At 37.7% G+C, this 21,804-nt stretch overlaps 2 protein-coding genes and 1 long non-coding RNA gene across 3 annotated transcripts; all 3 read right to left on the reverse strand.

Moving 5' to 3' along the window:
* Positions 1 to 2,788: 2,788 nt before the first annotated feature.
* LOC135648593 (probable L-type lectin-domain containing receptor kinase S.5) lies at positions 2,789 to 5,240 on the reverse strand. The gene is made up of 2 exons (XM_065166410.1): positions 3,929 to 5,240; positions 2,789 to 3,853 (listed from the first exon to the last, which is right to left on the reverse strand). Exons 1-2 carry the CDS (start codon positions 5,220 to 5,222, stop codon positions 3,015 to 3,017), a joined length of 2,133 nt encoding a protein of 710 aa, XP_065022482.1. The 5' UTR covers positions 5,223 to 5,240; the 3' UTR covers positions 2,789 to 3,014.
* A 2,725-nt stretch (positions 5,241 to 7,965) lies between these two features.
* Positions 7,966 to 15,976, reverse strand: LOC135649375 (protein tesmin/TSO1-like CXC 2). Its single transcript, XM_065167660.1, has 11 exons — positions 15,675 to 15,976; positions 13,663 to 13,832; positions 12,862 to 13,567; positions 11,361 to 11,833; positions 11,209 to 11,283; positions 10,832 to 11,012; positions 10,647 to 10,742; positions 10,508 to 10,574; positions 8,737 to 8,890; positions 8,233 to 8,656; positions 7,966 to 8,146 (listed from the first exon to the last, which is right to left on the reverse strand). The coding sequence occupies exons 1-10, from the start codon at positions 15,726 to 15,728 to the stop codon at positions 8,242 to 8,244; spliced, it is 2,391 nt and encodes a 796-aa protein (XP_065023732.1). The 5' UTR covers positions 15,729 to 15,976; the 3' UTR covers positions 7,966 to 8,146; positions 8,233 to 8,241.
* Positions 15,977 to 18,614: 2,638 nt separating this feature from the next.
* LOC103999402 (uncharacterized) lies at positions 18,615 to 21,423 on the reverse strand. The gene is made up of 4 exons (XR_010501101.1): positions 19,941 to 21,423; positions 19,720 to 19,831; positions 19,356 to 19,470; positions 18,615 to 19,266 (listed from the first exon to the last, which is right to left on the reverse strand). It is a non-coding gene; the product is annotated as an uncharacterized LOC103999402 (long non-coding RNA).
* Positions 21,424 to 21,804: the final 381 nt, after the last annotated feature.

Below are 21,804 nucleotides of genomic sequence, written 5' to 3' on the forward strand. Positions count from 1 at the left end.
ACTGCACATGCTTCATAAGTGCATTAAATCACTAGTAGAGATGTCTCACTTTATTCTTAGGATATGTGTGGTTGTGATATATATATATATATATATATATATATCTTGTCTATAAATTTTCCAAGATCAATGTGAAGAGCATTGCAAATTGGTTGCATGAGAGTATTATGGATCTTTCAATTGTTTGCTGTCATCAACATATCAGTTGGTCAAATGGTGTGGAGTTGCATGGCTACTTCCTGATGAAGTTAATCATGCTCTTATAATTTGCCAATGAATATTGTACATTATATATACCAAATTAGAAATATGTTATGATTTTTGTGCAATGTACATGTATATATATCATTTATGTTTTTACTACTGACCTGATTTTATGTGATCTAGAAATTCAAGAAATACCTTTTGAAATCTTTGAAAAATGAAGCAAAACTGGCTTTGGATTTTTAAGATAAATATATTTAAATCTTTAATAGGTTAATAATTTCTAGAGATTAAATATTTAAATATGTGTATTCGCGTATATTAGATTTTGTATGAGGATGAGATTATTCATTTATGATCTAGATGACCATTATTTGAATTATAAAAATAATCTCTTCTTTGTAGGAGTAATTTTGTGTATTTGAATCTTTCTCTAACTCTATGTCTTTTCTTTATCAAATTTTAAGGTTTTTGGGGACAAATATTCTTCATTTCTTAAACATTAAGTTGGTTCTCCATTTCTTCAAAGATAAGCCCCATTTTCTTTGTCATGTTTCATGGATTTCCAACTTGTCATCCATCTTATGTGGAATAAATCAAATGTCTAATGTTTCCTAATTGACACCAATATACCATACCTTTCATTAAATTGTCATGTCAAATGATACATGAGAAAATTAAACATAGAGTTATTCAAATTAAATGATAGAATAAGCTTCACAAGAAATGACTTATTGGGATATTATGGCTTGTTTTTTGTAATCATTTGCATTCACCTAAAAAATATGTCCTGTCATGGAAGGAATGTCCACAGAATCATCACAGAGACAATTGATAGATACTGCACAAGGAAAGTGACAATTGTTGAGTTTCACAATTGTTGAGACAATCCAATGAGACATGCACTGATTTCATGTTAGGTTTATCTTAATTTTTATATAATTTTATTATGTCTATCTTTTCCTATTTTTATTGTATTTTTTTTTTATTATATTTCCTATTATACTTAAAGTTTGATTACTCTCTCTCTCTCTCTCCTTATTTCTTAGTTAGGGGCTTTATTTTATCTCACCAAATATCTTTGCTTGCTATGCTTAGATTCAACCTCACAATATGCTATTATATATGTACTTATGTCCAAGTCTCATACATGAAAGTCTATTTATCACCTAACCCCATTGCAAATTCTTGAGAACCCTCTGATCTTTATCCTAAGGCCAAAAATGAAAGCAAGGATCACAAATCAAGGTGCTTTATCTGCAGCCTTCTGCATTTAAGTGGGGGTAAAGATGATAGATTTAGTGGTCCAATATAGTAAACCTAAATTTACATGAACCATAAATAATGAGTATATATTTGATCTTTATATCATTATAAACCACTATAATTTAACTATATTTTTACAATGCTAATCAATATCATTTTTGTTGTTGTTGTGCTTATCAGTCAACCTATCTAACATCTTCTAAAATGAATAGTCTTTGGTTTGTGGATTAAAAATTTACCAAATGAAATCTCAAAGTTTTATTTTTTTTTATCATAATTTTATTATATTATTTATCAATTTACATTCTTAAGATATATATTATAAACTTAGATAGATTTACTGATATGATAAAGAAATTATTTGAGAAATGATCTTTCTATACTATCATAATTTTGCAGTGTTGCACTGGTCAGTCAATCAATCACAAAGGAAATTTCTTGAACCACAGCTTCTTTGCAATGAGCAATCAGCCAGTCTCATGCACAACCTATCTGCCTTCTTCCTCATCATGCCCCCCATATGTCTGCAAAAAGAGTCGAGAATCCAAAAAGGAGGGGAAAGGAATGGACATGAAGGTATCCTGTTGTTGTATCATGGTGCTTTTTGGGATGATTGCAGTGACAACCCATCTCATCATCGCCATGGACAGACCAAGAGAGAGCTGGGACCAGCACCGACCCTATAACAGTGACTCCATCACCCAGCAGATCTTGTCCTGCTTTCCATCTTCCTTCTTTTTGTGTTGTATTGATTTATTTATTTATATTCTGATGAAACTGTAGAACAAGGAGATCATTGGTCTTCTCTCTCTCTCTCTCTCTCTCCCTATACCTTTCTCCTTCTTGTAATGTATTGTTGTTTCTTTACTGATATATAACCATAGAACAGGAGATCATTATTCTTGTCTTCACCTTTTTGTGATGTATTGGTCTTTCCTGATAAAACTATAGACTAAGATAATATTCTTCTTCTCTTCCCTGCCATCCTTTCTCCACCTTTCTTTTTTCCTTCTAGTAATGTAATGTTCTCTTTTTGGTGTGTCATTGAAGTACAGACATGGTGGAGTGGATGAGTATGTAAGTAATCCAAGCACAAAGGTCTTCGACACTGTTCACAACTTTTTGGAGTATCTGATGAGAACAATAGAAAGATGGGAACATTATTATTCTTTTACATAGCATCACAGAGTTATGGAAGTTCAGATCAAACCTTTAATCTTTGCATGAGGAGCTGCAGGCCTTTCAGTTACTGATCATTCTGCCAAGTTCTGGTCATAAAATACTATAACCAAACAGAGCTAATTGAACAGAGCTGCACTTACTGTGATACCATGATAAAAACAATTTATTGGATTATCAATAATCTTATGTTCTTAATTATAATACTCTCGATTAGTCTCACGTACGAAATGAATAAGATTAAGATTGACTTATAAGAATCTGATGAGTATACTACTATCAATATCGAAATCAAATGTGGGCTGGATGATCTAAGTTTGAATCCATGTTCATATTGATGGGAGCCCAATATGTTTGAATCCATGTTATGTATAGCCAATCTCTCCCACTTGCACTTCGAGGCTGCTCGCCGGCGTCGCTCGTGCATTACTGCAATTAGATGCCGTCGTCACTGCCGCCGCACTGGCCGACGTGCTCGACATGGAGTCGCAATCCTCCGCTACGATCGGACCCTCCGGTGGCCACACAAATGCTGGTTTGTTCGACGGCACCTCCGGCGGCGCCACTGATCTCGACATGATCTGTACAATCGCGTGGGTCTTTGGTCGTGCCCCCGGAAGAGGGTGGCTGCAAGCAAGCCCCAGGAGCAGTAGCCTCTTCGCGTCCTCCGCCACGTACTCGCTGCCGAGCCTGGCGTCCATGGCGTCCAGTATCCGCCCCTCCCCGTGGAGGCTCCACACCCAGTCGGCGAGGAGATCGAAGCCGGCGACGCGGCACAGCGGGCGGCGCCCACAGACGACCTCGAGGACCACGGCGCCGAAGGCGTAGACGTCGGACTCGCGGGTGAACTTGTGGGTGATGCAGCACTCGCTGGCGATGTAGCCTCTGGTGCCGACGACGCCGTGGTCGGTGACGGAGGTCTTGTAGGCGTCGAGGGTGCGGGCGAGACCGAAATCGCCGAGGCGGGCGTTGAAGGTGGCGTCGAGCATTATGTTGGAGGCCTTGATGTCCCTGTGCACGACCATGGGGTTGTACTCGTGGTGAAGGTAGTGGAGGGCGTTGGCGGCGCCGGCGATGATGGTGTAGCGGCGGTACCAACCGAGCACCGGAAGCGTTTTCGCATTGCCGAATAAGTGTTGGTCGAGGCTGCCGTTCGACATGAACTCGTAGACGAGCAGCAGCGCCCCGTTTCTGTGGCACCACCCTGCGGCCGACAGAGTCTGTTGAGGGGGGAGAGGGAGAGAGAGAGAGAGGGAGAGAGAGAAGGGGGAAGACGTACCAAGCAGAGGAACAAGATTCTTATGCCGGAGGCGATTGATGACGGTTAGCTCGGAGAGGAAGTCATCCAATCCCTTGGTCCTGTCCCTCGAGAACTTCTTGACGGCCACCTCGGTGTCTTCCCCGGGCAGCATGCCTCTGTAAACCACCCCAAACCCGCCTTGCCCCAGCTTCATCTTCTCATCGAAGTTGCCGGTGGCCTTCTTCAACTCCCCGATATCGAACTCCCTTGGCATCCCCGGGAGACGCCTCAGAGCGTTCGCCACCATCTCGCTCCGCTCCTCTCGCGCCTTCTGCCTCCTCCACCTTCTCACGTACAGCCCCGCAAGTAAACTTGCGAGTGCTACAGTCGCACCTAGCGGCGCTGCTATCTTGAGACTTAGTTTCCCTCTTGCTGTAGCACCGTCGTCATACCGCTTCGGGAGGTCCTGCAGCTTGGAGAGATTCTGCACCTTCAGATTCCATGAAAGCACACAGTTAAGCTCGTAGGTGGCGCCCGTGGAGGCGGCAAAGCCGAAGTAGGAATATCGACGGACGTGACGGCTAAGGTCGAGCGACGTGTTGAGGACCGGAACAAATGGCTTCGGCGTGCCGGAAACCGCCATGTACACAGACACGGCGCGTCCTATCCCGTCGTAGTCCACCCACACGGTGTAGTTGGTGACGTTAACAGGGGCGATCGGGATGTCGACCTCGGCAGCGACGTCGGAGACAACACTGTTGACGTTAAGACCGACATGGTTGTCGTTGGGGTCATATGACTGCTTAACGGTGTCGAACTCGATGGCCACGAGATGGTTGTCGGGGTTACCATCGAGGGTGGCGTTGGTGAGCCCAAGGAAGCCGCGCTCGCTCCCGGACGGCGGAGCATCAAGAGATGGGAGGATGACGAAGGCGAATCCCTCGCCGGGGACGGCACCGCCCGGGCGATAGATGATGACGTCGAAGTCGGTGTTGAAGGAGGCGACTGAGTTGGAGGCGTCGTCGTCGTCGTCGTCTTCCCATAGCTTGAACGGGATGGTAAAGACGATGCGGCCGGACTTGTTGGCGAGGTGAGCTGAGTAGTTGAGGCCAAAGGGGGTGACCTGGAGCGCGCCTTGGCCGTAGCCGGCGTCCTTGAGCATGAGGAGCGTGGTGCCATTGGCGACGTCGTTGAAGGAAGAGATGGAGTAGGTCTCGTAGCTGGTGGTGGTCGTGACGACCTGTTGGAGGTCAGCCACCTGGAAGTGGAAGAGGAGGCAGACGACGACGACGGCGTTGGGGAGGACGAAGAAAGCCGGCGGCTTGCGTCTCATCAGTGCATTGATTGCAGTCAATTGGCTATTCCTTCTCCTGTAAAACAGAGGACACATGTTGGGTAATAACGCTGACCAAGTCAACGAAATTATCTCGTTGACTACTAAGGCAGATTTCTTTTTTGTGGTAGTCTTCTCTCTTATAATAGATTAATTTATTTAGCATGCTTGCAGATTAATTTATGGTAGCATTACTTCAGTTTAAAGGGTTAGTCATTTTGTTGATCTGGTCATGGAAAAGTTTAATATCCACATTATTACAGATTAAATGATAAAAATTAAGATCACATCCACAACATCAACTTTACTTATAAAAAAATAGGATTGTGATCTAAATATTCGAATCACTGCATGTCAAAATTTATTAATTATATTAAAATTATTTAAAATTTAAAATTACTATTAATCATCTTAGAATCATATCATAATAGTTCTAGAGAATAAATTTTAACTTGAATTACACTCGAGTTACAAATAGGATATAATTATAATAAATAATCAGATCAATGATAAATTTTATTAGTTATATTAAAATCATCAAAAAATAAAAAAAATTACTACCAATCAACTTAGAATCATGTCATAATAGTTTTTGTTAAGTTACGATCGATTATATTTATTGTAACTCGAGTGTATGAGTTACACTCGATCATAGTTTCATTCCAACCCCCCTAGTATAGTATTATCCAGTGACGATGGTACTAATAAATATACGATGATATTGTTTATACTTAGTGCTTTATTGACGGATGATGGTACCGACCAAATTATAGTACCTTTTAAAAAAAATAAATTCTAAAACCATCTAAAAAAATAAATTAGAGAAAATGATAATAAACATATTAGAATTGTGTTATGATTGTTATAAAAAAGTTTTAATATATTTTAAAAAATAGTAGAATTACACTCAGGTTATACCATATATTCGATCATAGATTTAATCTCACACATTTCCTATTTAGACAATTTAGCATCCTAAAATTAAAAAAAAATGATACTAAATATGTTAGGATCATGTTATGATAGTTTACAAAATTTTGGATAGGAACAAAGATAAGTTAATGATTTACACTTGAGTTATACTCAATCACATATTCAACATAGAAATCTATTATTATGATATTTAATGACTCTAAAAAAAAAAATAAATAAACATGTTAGGATCGTGTTATGATAGTTTTGAAAAATAAATTGAATAGGTTTCGGGATAATTTCTTTATTTACATTGGAATTATGTTCCCAACGAGAGGTTTTCGTTTTTCGATGATGTCGTTGATGTAGCTAATGCCAAATAGGGGAGATGTCATCCTCATTCATCACTTGGAGAGAAGTAGAGGAGTTTGTTACTATCATTCATCATTAGAGAAGAGCGTTGGTCATCGTTGCCAACACTAGGGTTATACTCGTTCAATGTAACTCTCGTGTGACTCGTTTACCAGGTATTTTAAACTTGACCTAATTCGCTTTATAAAATCTAATCCAAATGGATTTGACCTAGATTGATACTCAGACCAAATCAAACCAATCCTTGGATCGATCAAGTTTGAAACAACTCACCCAATCCAATAAAAAAAGATCCACTTGAGTTTAAGGGTATTATTGGTATTTTAAAAAAATACCCTCTCATAAAAATAAAATGAGGACATTATATTAGAAAACTTTATTAATAGGGGATTTTTTTGATAGATTGTCCATAAAAGAATGAAGAGTTCCAAGAGACCAAACATGTAAAATAATAAAAAAATAATTTGATTAGATAAAAGCATGAAACGTGTTGGGTGACAATTGATCGGCCATAAGAAATTGGCAAAATCACATGACCTCATATTTTAATCCTACTCTGATTCATGACTTCTGTTCTTTAAATCCTATAACAAATTAGATTCAACTTTATCCTGTGATGTAGCCATCTTTGACTAAAAATTCTCGGCAAGACATTGTTTGGAAAATATCTATAAAACTCTATTTTCAGATTTAATATTTTTTTATACTGGATCGATGTTTAATCCAGTATATGCAATTTTGAATGATACCGTCCAGTACGGATGGTACGTACCGATCTAACGACGTATCGGTACATGGACCGCCCGCTACCGAATGGATCATACTCCAATGTTACAATTCAGTATGCCGGTACCATACCATACCGAGCCAACCTCAAAACATCGATATGGTACAATATTACATACCTTGATTTAATCAATAACTTTTATTTTAATTTTATTATTTTATTACTTTCCCATGATCATAAGTTTCTACTAATCCAACTTATACCTTTCATGAAGTTCAGCTAAATATCATACTGCTCTATTTTCCATATGGACTATAATTTGTTAAGCTTTGATGGTAGAGAGTGCCAAAATTGATACTCTCACTACTTTGTTAAGATATATTTCTACAAGCACAGCTCATAGCTACATTTTGGATCACCCATTACCACACCATCACCATCAATGTCTATATCATAGATTAGATCCATCATTGTCTTCGACAAGGAACGACACTGCTCGCAAGAGTAGTTTCTTGGAAGAGGGTGAGGCAGCACAAGAGTATTTCTTTCTTGTAGATGATGTGGGAGTGCAGAGACCTGTGATCTGCCATCATCACCACCTCACCAGTGGGGTACTAAGTTCTTCCAGGTAGTTTCCAAAGCAATACAACAGATAAAAGAAGGGAGAAAATAAGAGATCATAACAAATGATGGGCATCTGCACATATTTACTCAAGTAGGAGAAAGTAGACATGTCGAAAGATCTGTAATGAACATACTGATATATCAAAGAACAACATATTTCAAGTACATATGAATGCATTCCATTAACAATACTTGCAATAAGAACATTACTTTTATACCATAGACTGCAAGTCTCGTGGAATGCAATGGGCAGCAACTGATAACAATTGAGATCTGATGCCACAGAAACCTGATTACAAAATGATGAAAAGATATTATATATGTGAACTAGGAGAAATATAATAAAATTGTCTTTTCAGATGATTCTGTGAGTACCTCAACATATCAATTGACAGTAGATGAACTAAAAGAGCTGTTGCGGGAGTAGCTCAATGGATGTTCAGTGGATGCATCATCGTTATCGAGTGAAGGGAAGGGAGGAATAGATTTCAGTATCAGTTTCCTGCAACTTCTACGGTTTGGTGGTGACAAGCCAACTCCAATATGTGGAGGTGAGACCCTCTTCCGATTAGGTGAAGCAATCTTAATACCGGTGGTGGGTGATGCATTGGATTTTAGAATAGTTGGAGTGTCATCCTCGAAATTTGCATTGATCTTGTTCTCTGATTTATCTTGAGAGAGAAGGATTTCAGGCTTCCAAAGTATGTGAGAGCCATATAATCCAGGAGAACGTCCAATTGAAAGCTTGCTAACTCGTGGGGGCTTTGCACTTGAAGAAGATGGCAGTTTGATCGATCGCCTACGGAAAATAATAAACTTTTGTTAGATAGTTGTGGGAAAATGAGAGTGAAGACTAAGCTATCAAAATGAGTGCTGCACCTGCAACTTTGGTGAGGTGTAATGGGTAATATATTTCCAAAAGAATTACGTTCATCGATTTGGACTTTAGCAATTTGTGGGCCATCATCTAGACCTTCCTTTTCCTTGTCATAAGCATCAGTTTCTTCCTCCACATGTTCAATTTCTCCAACACCTGGGATAAAACATTAATAAAAAAGGAATTTATCAATCAGAATAATGAATTATGCTTAAGAAGGCTTAAAGTTTTGATTTAAACTTGGTTTCAGACATAAGAAACACAAGAAAAATGCAACAATATAGATACAAAATAATCACTTAAGTTTTCTCCTAAAACATTGTCTTGTTAAATACTCTTCTAACTCAGCGGATAAGTATGAAGTAATAACTTTCCTCATCTTGTATTGCTGACATTGAACTAAGACATGAAATTTCTCATCATAATCCTAATGATATTGCTTACGTTCTTAAATATACCAAAAAGAAGATACGATACTCATTTCCTGGATGTAGGTTTGCATGCCCCGATATCATATTTACCATAGAAACACATTATCTTTCCCTCTACACATAGTTTGCTTTATTGGTCTACGATCATGTTCATAGAAAATATGTTTATCCTATTTATCATAGAAACATATCAATTGTCTTTCCATAGACACATAGTTTGCATTATTGGGCAATTATCAGATGATACCCGTGATCCTTGTTGGTACATCTGAGATCAATGAAAGATAGAAAAGAAACTTGTGCTTTAACAATGAAATGAAGGAGAAGCAGTACCATCCACTATTTTGTAAGACAAGGAAATGATATGGGACAAAAAAAAAATTTGACGAGTAGCTCTTAACCTTTTAAGAAAAAAGGAATTATCATAAAGCAAAAAAGATATCATGTGATCTACAATTAATCTTGAATCATGTGGACACACCTTCAAATGATTTTTTTTCTTTATTTGTCTCTGTAATACATACAATTCATCTGTCAGTGCTTATAGAAGCATCCCATTTATATCTTCAAAAGGATAAGTGGGTAAATTTTGGGTTTGTGTATGACATACACAATGGTTATTTAATTACATTAGTATCTTTGTTTGACATGTTTCATATTTATATTTAATAAATATATTACGGATGAATTAATGTCCATTATGTTTTATTGTTATCGTTTATATAGTTTTATTTTATTTATTCTAGTTTTATTTTTTTTATAAGTTAGATATTACAAAAAAATACGGTCAAAAAATCCTTTATCATATAATGCTTTATTGTCACAAAATTTATTTTAAATTTTAATCTCAATTTTTATTATTTTAAGTTTTTAAATTTCAATTATTTTCTCGAATGTACCTGTCACGACCAGACCTAATGGAATAACTAGCATGTTAACTTCATTGAGCCTAAACCACTAGTCAAAATGCATAGATTAAAAGCTTGATGTCCTTGTCAAAGTCTAACATAGCCCAAATCAAACCCTTGTATAGTGCATTTGAATCATAACCCAATGGTGGCTCTATGCCTTATCAACATCGTTGAGCCCAAACCACTAATCAAAATGCTTAAGCTAAAGTTAACAATAGTACATTCATCAAACCCTTATAAATTATTCTTAATCTCTTCCACTTCCGATATGGAACTAACTGGGGTGTTACAAATCCGACTTATTCTGTCAATCTTAAATCTTCCCTAGATCCTAATCGACATACTTATTGCAGACTATGTTTAGATAGTAACTCTACTTTAATATGGCCTTAAAAAAAATAAATGTAAGTATATATATAATTGACATTCACCTTCTTTCCTTCCAAATGCATTTTTACATCCTTCACATCTGCAGCTGATTGAGCATCCAACACCAAACTAAAAAGAAACAAATATGTCCAAGTCATGCAACATAAGATAGTAAAAGCATGTTGTAACCAAGACATAAACCTGATAGCATTCACAGTATTTCTTCAGACAATTTGACTTTTTACAATTGCATCCTCTTTTATGTCGTGTTGAAGCAGGAGTCTTGTTAGCATCATCCTGAAGATGTCAAAAGAATGATCACATCAAAACCAGAAGTAGGAGAAAAGGAAAAGACAGAAGAATAATATTACATATGATATTCCTACCCTCATTTCCACACCAGCCTCAGATGTTCGAATTACTTTTGGGGCAAATGCAAGTGGATTGCGAGATTCTATTTGCTTCCGAGTAGCCAGGACAGTTTCCTCATGAATGGGTTTGTTAAAACATCCTTGGCATGAACAAGGCTCGGAACAATAAACTCCAGCAGCAAAACACTCACAATAACTACATAAGATGTTGACATGTCAATACCAAAACTTAAAAAGACATACTAAAAGTGACAAATTTAAAACTAGATTAATTGCTTGTTCTTAAATTAATTACTTAAATAAACAAAGAAGGCATATCAAATACAATATCTTTCTTATATCTATCACTAAAGTTCTTATAAGAGCATCAGATGAAGTGAAAAGAGCCTCACAGTTTCAGGCATTTGGACTTCTTACAGTTGCAACGCTTGCATCCTTCACTTTCACCTCCATTTTCTGACTTGCATCTAGATCATGAGGTTCCTTTGTTATTGATATACTGAAGAACAAAACACGACCATGCATAGGAACATATGCAACATACCTTTTCTTCTTTGGACTACCTTGACTTAACTCCTCACAATTGCCAAGTGAAATATCCTTTGCAGCAGCATCATATGTAACCTGAAGGTCTTCAATTTCACCACTGGTCAAAAGATCAGCTTCAATGGCCAAGGAATTCTGTGGACTGTTCCTCCCAGTTGTTGCTGATGCAAAGGGATCAATGGGGCATGGCATAGTGATTAGTTGTTTTCCGGGAGCCAGTGTCTCATTCTTGACCATTCTATCCATTGATGTTGTAGCAAGAGCATTCAGATGTAACCCAATACCAGGAAAAGCACACAGTGATGGACTAATGGCAGGCTTCAAGTTGGCATCAAAAATATTCCTGCTTTTGGATGGTAAAGTAGTTGACTGGTTGTGGCTTGAGTCACCATATATGTTCCTTTGAGAAATACCAGCTACTTCAAAGACCAAACAGCGTCTGTGAATGCCATGTTGTTTGTGGTCATCAACCTAATAAGAGAACTGGCATAAATTACCTCTAAATTGTCCAAAACATATTTCATGTATTCAAAGTAATGCCAACAGGATCAATGTGACATGATGAACGCATATCAATCAAATCTACACAGTGTATTGTTGGAATGGGCAGGTTTATGTCATAATTTGATATGCAACATTCAGCTATAGACCTAAACTCCTTATGGGTGAATAATGCCCTCAGCTGTCCACTCCACCCCTTTGTATACCTTCTCCTCTGTAAAAAAGTGTGACATGCGCTTAGAGGCAACACAATTATTTTCTTGCAGAAATGACAAAACGTCCATTTTAAATCTCCTCAGACACAAAAGTATAGCAGGTTAATTGACCAGACTACCTAAGCTTCTGACATAAGGCTTTTACAGTTTCAGGCATGAACATATAAAACAAATCGAGAATAACTATTCCTAAGGCACATTAAAAATGTTTTGTGAATGGACTAGGGGGTAATTTGATAGATTTATGAAAAAAGGGTGAACCCAACATTAATGGAAGATCAAGCACACAGAAAACATCAATAACAGTACATTCCATAAAGTCCCAGTTATAACACAGTTAGTGTAACTCAAGGCATAGTTTTTTCTATGATCTAAAGCCTGATCACCCATATCTCAACAGAGTAACCTTACTATTATACCAAAACCCACACTCAAAATGATAGATATATCAACTTAAAAGAATTCACACAATGTAGGTAGAAATCAACAGTAGTTAAGGTACTCAAGGATATTGTAGTCGGAACCTCCATAGAGGAAGAAAGTGGATGGAGCTTAATGGAGTCCTAAACTTCATGAAAAAATATGGGACAAAATGCCCCAGCTCAACAGATCAATAAGCTAAAAAATAAGTGTCAAGATTGAGCAAATAAAATGGGATATAGAGAAACAAGAGCAGAATAAACAAACAAGAAATCACTTTTTGGAAGACAAATTACCATGTTGCCAGTAGGACACCATCACAAGCTACATAATCAATTTTCTAATTTAATAACTCAACATTACCTGATTTTGGTGAGTTACTGAGAGCATTTTTTTGCCACGTTCTGTTTCAGGTTTCTTCTTCCTAGAATCTTCACTACATTTCAATTGAAGATCTTGGGTGATATCTTGGACACAAGGACCATGACGGATATCAGATTGTGTTTTCTGTAGTTGATCAACATTCTCTGTGTAATTTGACAATAAAGAAACAAAAGAAGTCACATCATTGCCTATGACTTCCTCACCTCCTCGTTCATGAACCACTGGTTCCATGAATGAATCAAAAATCAACATATCTTCAGCATCATCAAAGATCAAATTTTCCTGAACCCCTTCCACTTCATCTTTGTTCAGCTCAAGTGGATGATTTTCCTGAACTCCAGCCTCCATGGTAAACAAAATTTTTCGTCTGTCTATATCATTTTGAACAAAAGGAACAAGTTCTGCTGGTGCATGACCTAAGCCTAACTCAAATTTCATTTTGGTGTTATGATCTGGACTACCAGAATCATACTGCGATGACTGAGGAAGAGTACTTGGAAGGATTGGACAGTGCTCAGGAGGATCGATGGCAGCCTCATTGAATGAACATGTTATATTGCAATTATCCTGTGTGGTGGCAGTAAATCTCGATGGCCTAACAACATCAGAAACCTCTGAGCATAGGCTACTTTCACCAACATTTTCCAAAAATTCCTCACGTCTGGATAAATCTGTGGAAGGAGGCCTGGTAACAGAAGAAAATAATCATCGTCAAATTTGGATCAATTGGAACATACACTAATCTGACCTTAAGATATGCAAAATGTGATTGATAATTACCCTGTCAAGTTCCTGGTAACTCTTGGAGGATTGGCATGTGGTGAACTAAATATAGATGAAAGAGAAGCAAAATTCAATGACTGATATGTATGTGCAATATGTGCTGAATCGGTTGATTTAACAGGTCGGATAGGAGATAAATTATTGATGAAGTTGAAGACGGGTGAATCCTGCAATGCAGAAAGAACTTATCAAGCATATAACGCGCATAACCCAAGAATGTCATAAATCATTTAGAAAATGCAGCGAGGACAACAATGGTACTCCATAACCTAATTACATAATACACTTTCTACCAAGACAAAGGAAGACCATAGGATAAACACAGAAGAGACTCCAAAGTTGAAGGCCAATGGTATAAATAAACTTTACCAGCATATGTTACTACCTAAATCCAAGGACTAAGATAATGGTCATGCAAGGAAGCATGCAAGCAACAAGACAGCACAACCATGCCTGCAAATAAAACCCATTCATCTATCTATAGAGCAAACATGGGCATTACTATTGTAAGCACACATCTGCAGGATGCATACCATCCACTTACCTACAAGCACACTCATGTCATACAGCATTTGAGCTAGCAACAAAGTTATACAGGTTGATTCTACAAAATCAGAGCCTAACAAGGATTTAGGCTGGCACACAGTCAAAGAAACTCGAGCATTAAAATGTTTGCTTTTGAAAACAAAGCAGGGAACAGCATTAGTTGTGTGGATGTAAGAATTCAGTAAGATAGTGGTAATCATTCATCACTTACACGGTGAAAACCTCAAGAAAATATTTTAGAGTGCGATGTATGCACAAACAAAAAGACTACTAAAGAATCAAGTCAGTTTTGAAAAATGCAACTATTTGTTTGACGATATCCAGAAAGAAGTGAAAATCTTGTCATTTTCACCAAAAAGATTAAACCACCAAATCACATGCAAATTTTTTTTCTTCTTCAGCTAGACAAAGACCAGAGGGACATATGACAAAATAAAGCAGTTATGAGACGAGAATTCGTAGGAAAAGTGATGCATAAAAAGGAAAAAGAAGAAGCATCAAATCTTATCTATATGACTGTAACCGCAACAAACCGAACCCCCCAAAAGCTTGTCAAAAGAGGAAACAATAAGACAACCTCTAAATAGCACTTCAGTCAAAAACATCACCACCAAGAAAATTCTAGCAGAAGCAAACAATTTAAGGACTTTCTTCAAGAAAGTACACAAAAAAAATGTACAGACAAATGAGCATAAAATTGCCAATCTCAAGCAATCTCAACGAAACAGACCGATATCTATCTTATCTATCTATGGCTATATAAATCAAACATCTATGACTAAAATAGAAACAATTTGCAAATGAAGTGAACTAAAATAGAAAAAGAAATAAAGAAAGAACACAAAGTGATAATAACGCACAACACGACAGAAAGGTTAGGTCTGTTCATGCATCAAAGACACTCAGAAAAAATCATCCTCCAAGACACAATTAAACACTGCAGATGACATCCGAGCGGCATCTCAGTCGAAATGTCACCACATAAAATGAAGTCCCAAAAAGAATTGTGCCAAATTAACCCATTAAAAGTGCCTGTTTCTTTCAAGAAAAGAGAACGAAAACGAAGAAACCACATCAAAAAAAGAATACAGAAGCATAAAAATGTCCCGACAATTCTACATCAAGAATTCAAGAACCCAAAGCAAACTTAGCCGACCGAACCTCCATTCTTGCATCGAAGACAGTCAACTCGAACCCAATTCAGCCAAAATGTCACTGAGCGAGCAAGTTGTAGCATAAAGTACCCATTTTGAGCGCTTATTTGTAAAGAAGGCACATGAAAACGAAGAATCCAATGACCAGTGACTCAACCCGTGCGGTGAAATCTCAGAAAGAACATAAAAGAAGAACAAAGATCCAATTTTTTTCCAATACAAAAGACAGAGACACTCGACCCAATCCTCCACAACACATTAGAACACCCAAAAGCAGGCCGAACAAGGTCACGTCTTGACGCCAATCACCTCAAACTTGGAGAGCGACGCGCCGCCGGTCTTGCCTCGCTGGGGCGTCTCCATCTCTCTTGGGCGCCCTCCGGGAGCTCACCCGCATCTCCCTCCCCTTCCTCCCCGTCCCTTCCTCCACTTTGCTTTCTCCTTCCTCTCAGTCTCGGAGCTGCAAGATTTGAAGGAGGAGTTTGGTGGCAAGGGCGGGAATGCGATTATTTTTGGCTCCTCCTCCTCATCCTCGATGCATTCTAATCTAATCCTCTCTCTCTCTCTCTCTCTCTCTCTCGTCCAAATCGGCCGTCCCCACCACCGCTCGCACCCTTTCGCCATTTCTCCTCGACAAAAGTAGGGCAAAACACATTGATTACCAGCTTCCACGTCGCGGTTACGAGGCGGTAAGAATAAGGACGACTCGAGGACAGAAAAGTAAAATGGCGATCCGACGATCCCTCACCAGATCCTGCGGTATTCTCACCAGAATTATATATATATATATATATATATATATATATATATATATATATATATATATATATATATATATATATATATATATATATATATATATATATATATATATATATATATATCTTAAGGAAAGCTATTGATGTTGTAAGTAAATGATATAATTAATATTAGTAAAAGACATGTGGTTTTACTATAAATCTTACTTAAGTAAGATTATTGATTCACATAGAACTCAAGAACAATATAAAATTCAGATTATTTTTATACACTATATTTTATATTTCCTGTTATTTATATTTTCTTAACATATATATCATACTATCCTAAAAACTTGTGTTAGTAGAGTAGAGCCATTTAAATTCTAATTATTGTAATCATCCTTTAAAATTAATTATACTGTGATATGGTTAGGAACACTAAAGGTAAGTGTTTATTAGTGGTTGTACAAAATATCTACCTATTTATATGTCATGATTAATGGTTGTAAGTGTTTTCTTTAGATAGATAAACATTTATTAGGGGTTAATTGCTATTTCAAACTTTGCATTAAAAAAAAAAGTTTTTTAGTTCATATAAATCAAAGAAAATGCATCTAAATTTGCATTCATGCAAATCATTCAATTATGTATAATTACTTTTTGAGGTGCATGCATAGATTTCATTCATCTTTATATTATTATCAAAGAGAATGCACTTCTTCTTGTCATATATTCATAAATACATAAAAATATAATAAATTATTTTATAAAAATATTCCCACCAAAATTGTGTGTGATTGTGGTCAAATCAGCAATAAAACGTAATTTGATGTACAGATGGCAGACAGCTATAAGAAATTAGGATTAAGTCAATAATAATGGGAAATAATGATACATTAAATCCTCCAACCGTGGAGAAACTCGCGGATGGGTAAAACTGAAGCTACACGCGCAACCAGCGGTCGAGTGCATTGGGCCCCGCAGGTGGAAAGAGAAGGTGGAGAGGAGTGTAAGTCCGGCAATCCTCCCTGGCAAAATGCGAGATCCGGTGTTTCGAGGTGAGAGTAAGGAGCGAGATAACGGCTGGGCTTCCGTTACGGTTGTGTTCCGACGAGGACGCCATCGTTGCGCGCGGGGAAGAGCGGAGGAAACGGAAACCGTTTATGCCGTATAAGACCATGAAATGAATCCCCATAAAAGAATAATAATGGAATTTTACTACTTGAAATGAACTAAAAAATAATATTTATTTCCCGAAAACAAATAAAACCTGAAGAACAGATGTATCATAATCTTTTTGAGCCCAATAATAGTCTAATGAAACAAAAGCTGATGTAATCTTGACCACGAGATTGCTAAAGTTGATATGAATATACATGTAATATGATAACTAAGCAAAAGCTGATACAGTCTCGATCACAAGATTGCTGTGCTACAGATGAGATTCTCCCTTGTCACAGATAACCAATACTTTTGTGTCTTTCTGTTCTTTCTGTAACTTTGCTGGGAGTGCCAATCCTTCCATTCCCTCCTCCTGCAGTTGTTGGACAGTATGTATATACAGAACCCAACCATGAGCTTGCGCTGTGCTTAAACACCACCTCGAGCATCACCTGATGCCTGCCATGGCCCTTGTCCTTGTGCTTGGGGTGGCTCCTCAGGGACAGTGTTGACCCCATGCCACCTTGATGATGGCTGTCTTGTGTGCGTGACTGTGAATTATTGTGGCCACCTGCATGCGGGGCTCAATCACGAGTCTCATGAGAGAGAGAGAAGAGATGAGTCTCAAGTGGCATTTTGCTGAGATAAAGTAACACAGGCAGAGAGAGAGAGAGAGAGAGAGAGAAGAGATGAGTCTCAAGTGGCATTTTGCTGAGATAAAGTAACGCAGGCAGTATTGCTTGCATGCTCTTTTACTTTTTCTTTCAGCAGTGCAGTGTCCCCATGGTGATGCAGTACACTGATAGGTCCATGATTGCATGAAGTGACATAGGAGAAGAAGGTTTGGTGAGATGTGAGGAGACAAAGAAGGGTCTGTGAGTCAGTGCCTAGAAGACTTACTTTTACTGATGATGTCAGTGAAGTAAGTAGAAATCAGGGGATCAGTTTGGTTGGGATAGAAGAAGGACAATAGACTTTGGGAGGGAAGTTTTGGGCTGTAATTGAACTCAAATATGAACTTGTTTAGGGTTTGTACATTTCACATGGATGGATCACATTCTTACATCCCGATTGTCCACTTCCGTCAGCTTCATTTGTCATGTGCATGATTTTGAAGTTTGGATCATGATAAATGCACAACATTCCTACCTCTAAGAGGCAGTTCTTTGGGAAATTAAAGAGAGAAGTGAATATTTAGGAAAAAAATGATAAGAATGAAAATGCTCATGTTTATGTTATACACTACAAGCAAAATAGTTATGTCAAATTGCGGCAAAATGATTCTTAGTATTTTCTCTAGGAAGACAAATGCCAGTTTGTAACCAATCCATTTTTAGTGAGCTGAAACATTGTCACAAATTTGACCACATATAACAAAACTCAACTACCACCAGTTCTTGATGATTGAGACATCGATCGACACTGAGTTGGATCGAATGATTTATAGACACCTTTAACACCTTAAGGTGCTTCACTTCTTGAGTTTAGATACACACAACACGGCCCATTCCTTGCATAAATCATCCAACGATGCACAGGCAAGGCAAAGACATCCGAAATAATCGAAGGATTCATGGATGTCCGAAAAATAAACCATCTTGATAATCACAGCACAGTGAAGTATAATCGCAAGGCGATGTGTTAGATTATATAAAGTATTATTCTATTTGTACCCTCATCCGAAGATCCCACCAACCCACCCATGTCTTTCAATCCCATCTGCTTCATGAAGTTCTGGAGGCCACCCATGCCACCGATCTGCTTCAGCATCTGCGGTGGTAGGACCTTGCTCATGTGCCATGCATTCATGTTCCGAGACAATGCACTCATTTCACCTTTCTGAGATCTTGAACTACCCCTTCATCTCGCTGCACATCTTTGCGAAGCGCGCTTGTGTTCCTCCAGCATTTCTGTGACATCTCTGACTGACCTTTCCGAACCCCTCGCAGTGTGCAGTGTATGGTATTCATTCATCAGTTTTGGGTTTGTGCCGTCCAGCTCTGGGTGGCACAGAAGAGCAGTGTCGGGATATATCATTCCACTGGAATTAGATCTCTACAGGAATACATATAATTAAGGGACATGTTACCTGCATTTGTCATGGAATCCATTATTGTCATAAACAGCTTGATTTTTGCTTGACTTTCCTTTTCATGACTTTCTGACATCAACTTGGCACTAAACCAAGGTAGCATAGAGAATAACTGAACGTAACAGAAATACCGAGCCCCTCATTAGATGATCGAAAAGATTAGAAAAAGAAATCAGATTCTGCTGAGATCAAATAAATCCTGAGATACAGGAAGAATCAAACCCAAAGGAATACAATGACCAGAGAAACAGAATAATTTAAACGAAAGTGGTCAAGATATAATACATGGTTATTATTTTTCAAAAACAGTGAAGAAAATACTGGTGAAAACTAAATATTCAAAACCATATGTCAACCTGACCTGTAGGATCCATTTTGAGAAATGTTTTTGAACAGCTGGCACATAAGCCGCAGGGTAAAGCTTCCTTTGGAGAGCTTTTGAAAAAGCTCAGGTTGTTGATCAGTAGGTACAACTTCATGAATTTTGTCCATGAATCCAGACCAGTTACCCATACCAATAAACAAGCGGTGATAAGTATCATTACAGGAGGAGAGATCCGAGCATCAAAGATTATAGCTCACCTAAAAGACGACTGACAAATGGCTTGACATCGAAATTTTCAAACTCCTCCATGTGCTCTCCTGTTCCAATAAAGGGGCTGGTCTTTTGGTGGCTGCAACTCTGCAAGCAAACCAAGTAGCAATAATCACTATCTATTTTAACAGAAAAACTGGGAGTCAAATGTAAATTCAAATTTGTATATGCAACAAACACAAGTTTCTATACGTTGGAAAAAAAGTGTCTGTGAAATATAATTACAGCTTGCTATATAATCATATCATGTGCTATACAAGACAACATTGTATAGTGCAATACAATTTCCTATTGTTTCCAATGGACAATTCAAAAATTTTCTCAAGGAAGGTAGGTCACCAAAAAGGAAGAAGAAGCTGCCTGCAAGAGGGTATAACTTAGTACTTAGTAATAATGAAAAGTTGCAGTGTACATGCTAAACAAAATATCAATCAAAGTTTCAGAAAAGGAAAAAAAAAGATAAAAAGGCCAGAGAGGTCCGGACCAGATTGTTGACCTTGCAAGTTATATTTGAAAATAATAATCACAGCTCCAATGGCTACACTTTTTTTGAAGTTATATTTGAAAATAAGGCCAGAGAGTTGCTTGTGCTTGATCAAATGTTGCTTGACCAATACTGCTCTCCATGACAAATATTATAAGATCGGTATTCTGAGAAAAAGGAACAAGAAAAACCAGCAAATTTCTGTTAGAACATCTGCCAGTTGAATATGTGATTGAAAAGAACAATATATCTACTGTTGCTACTGACACTTCGGCATTTCTTCAAACAGAGAAGCTTCCTGTTTGTGTTGTCCTCTTGTATCCACAAAAATCAAATCACGGTTTTCTTTCTTAAATGTTTCAACTCCATCAACAGCAATTTTTACAGGATCTGATTCCATGTTACTGCTGCAGCAAGTGATCAAAGTGACCATTAAAAATGGAAGGACTTACTGTAGCGGCATGTACAAACCACACATGATCAAGAACCACAATAGACTCGAGAAACATTACAAAAAGAACTAGCTCAATACCATACAAATAAAGTGCAGTACAATAGAAACCTGCGTTGGTGTAAAAAAGTGCAGGACAAAAGAAACTCGTGGCCGTGCATCTTCAGACGACTAAAAAAAGAAATAAAAGGTAGTCCTGCAACACTAGTTAAAGTCTCTGCCAACAAAAAAGTGAGGTCCAATACATAAGACTTCCATCAACAACGAGTGTGTCAAATGTTACCAACAACTGCCGAGTTCACAACATGATTATGAAGAGCACAATAAGGTAGCACATTCATGAAAGGGTGAATTCCAATAATCAAGAGCTGTTTGGCTATATTTAACTATATCATGCTTCTAAAAAATCAATAGTGTTAGAACCTCCAGATTCCCAGAGTTACAGCAGCACTTCTTTGTGCTGCCAGAGCTTAGCCCTTGGTGCTGGTAGAAACTCCACCTAATTGTCAAGCATGATTGACGGATACAGTATTTATATACCTAATGGGTAATTAAAGATGGTTCCTTGATCAAAAGAACCATAAAATAGAGAGACTGCAACAAATAACACCCTAAATAAAACATTCCGACAACTCAAGCAATACCTTCCATAGTAAGGAATTTTGGTTTTTGTTGCATTTTTGCTTTAACTGATCAATTGCACCGGTTCTAAATGTATCGGCGCAAACTAATGTTGGTTTCCATCCCTTCTTTTGATAATAATATGCATGTTTAATACAAGTTGTGGTCTTCCCAGAACCTGACAATAGATTAAAGGGCAAGCAAAGTCAATAAGTGAAATAAGTTATGACACATTGGAAACTTAAATCATTTGGGGAAACAGAAACATTTCTTAATAAGAAAAAATGCATAAAGT

This window comes from Musa acuminata, chromosome BXJ3-9 (genome assembly GCF_036884655.1).
Source record: "Musa acuminata AAA Group cultivar baxijiao chromosome BXJ3-9, Cavendish_Baxijiao_AAA, whole genome shotgun sequence".
NCBI lineage: Eukaryota > Viridiplantae > Streptophyta > Magnoliopsida > Zingiberales > Musaceae > Musa > Musa acuminata.

Bases quoted from the DNA above. Each gene is read 5' to 3' on its own strand.
- LOC135648593 (XM_065166410.1), bottom strand. From the start codon at position 5,222: ATGAGACGCAAGCCGCCGGCTTTCTTCGTCCTCCCCAACGCCGTCGTC. The intron at 3,854-3,928 runs GTACGTCTTCCC...TGTCGGCCGCAG, and splicing joins GAATCTTGTTCCTCTGCTTG to GGTGGTGCCACAGAAACGGG.
- LOC135649375 (XM_065167660.1), bottom strand. From the start codon at position 15,728: ATGGAGACGCCCCAGCGAGGCAAGACCGGCGGCGCGTCGCTCTCCAAG. The intron at 11,284-11,360 runs GTATGTTGCATA...CTCATGATCTAG, and splicing joins GGTAGTCCAAAGAAGAAAAG to ATGCAAGTCAGAAAATGGAG. The intron at 10,743-10,831 runs GTAGGAATATCA...TGACATCTTCAG, and splicing joins AGGCTGGTGTGGAAATGAGG to GATGATGCTAACAAGACTCC.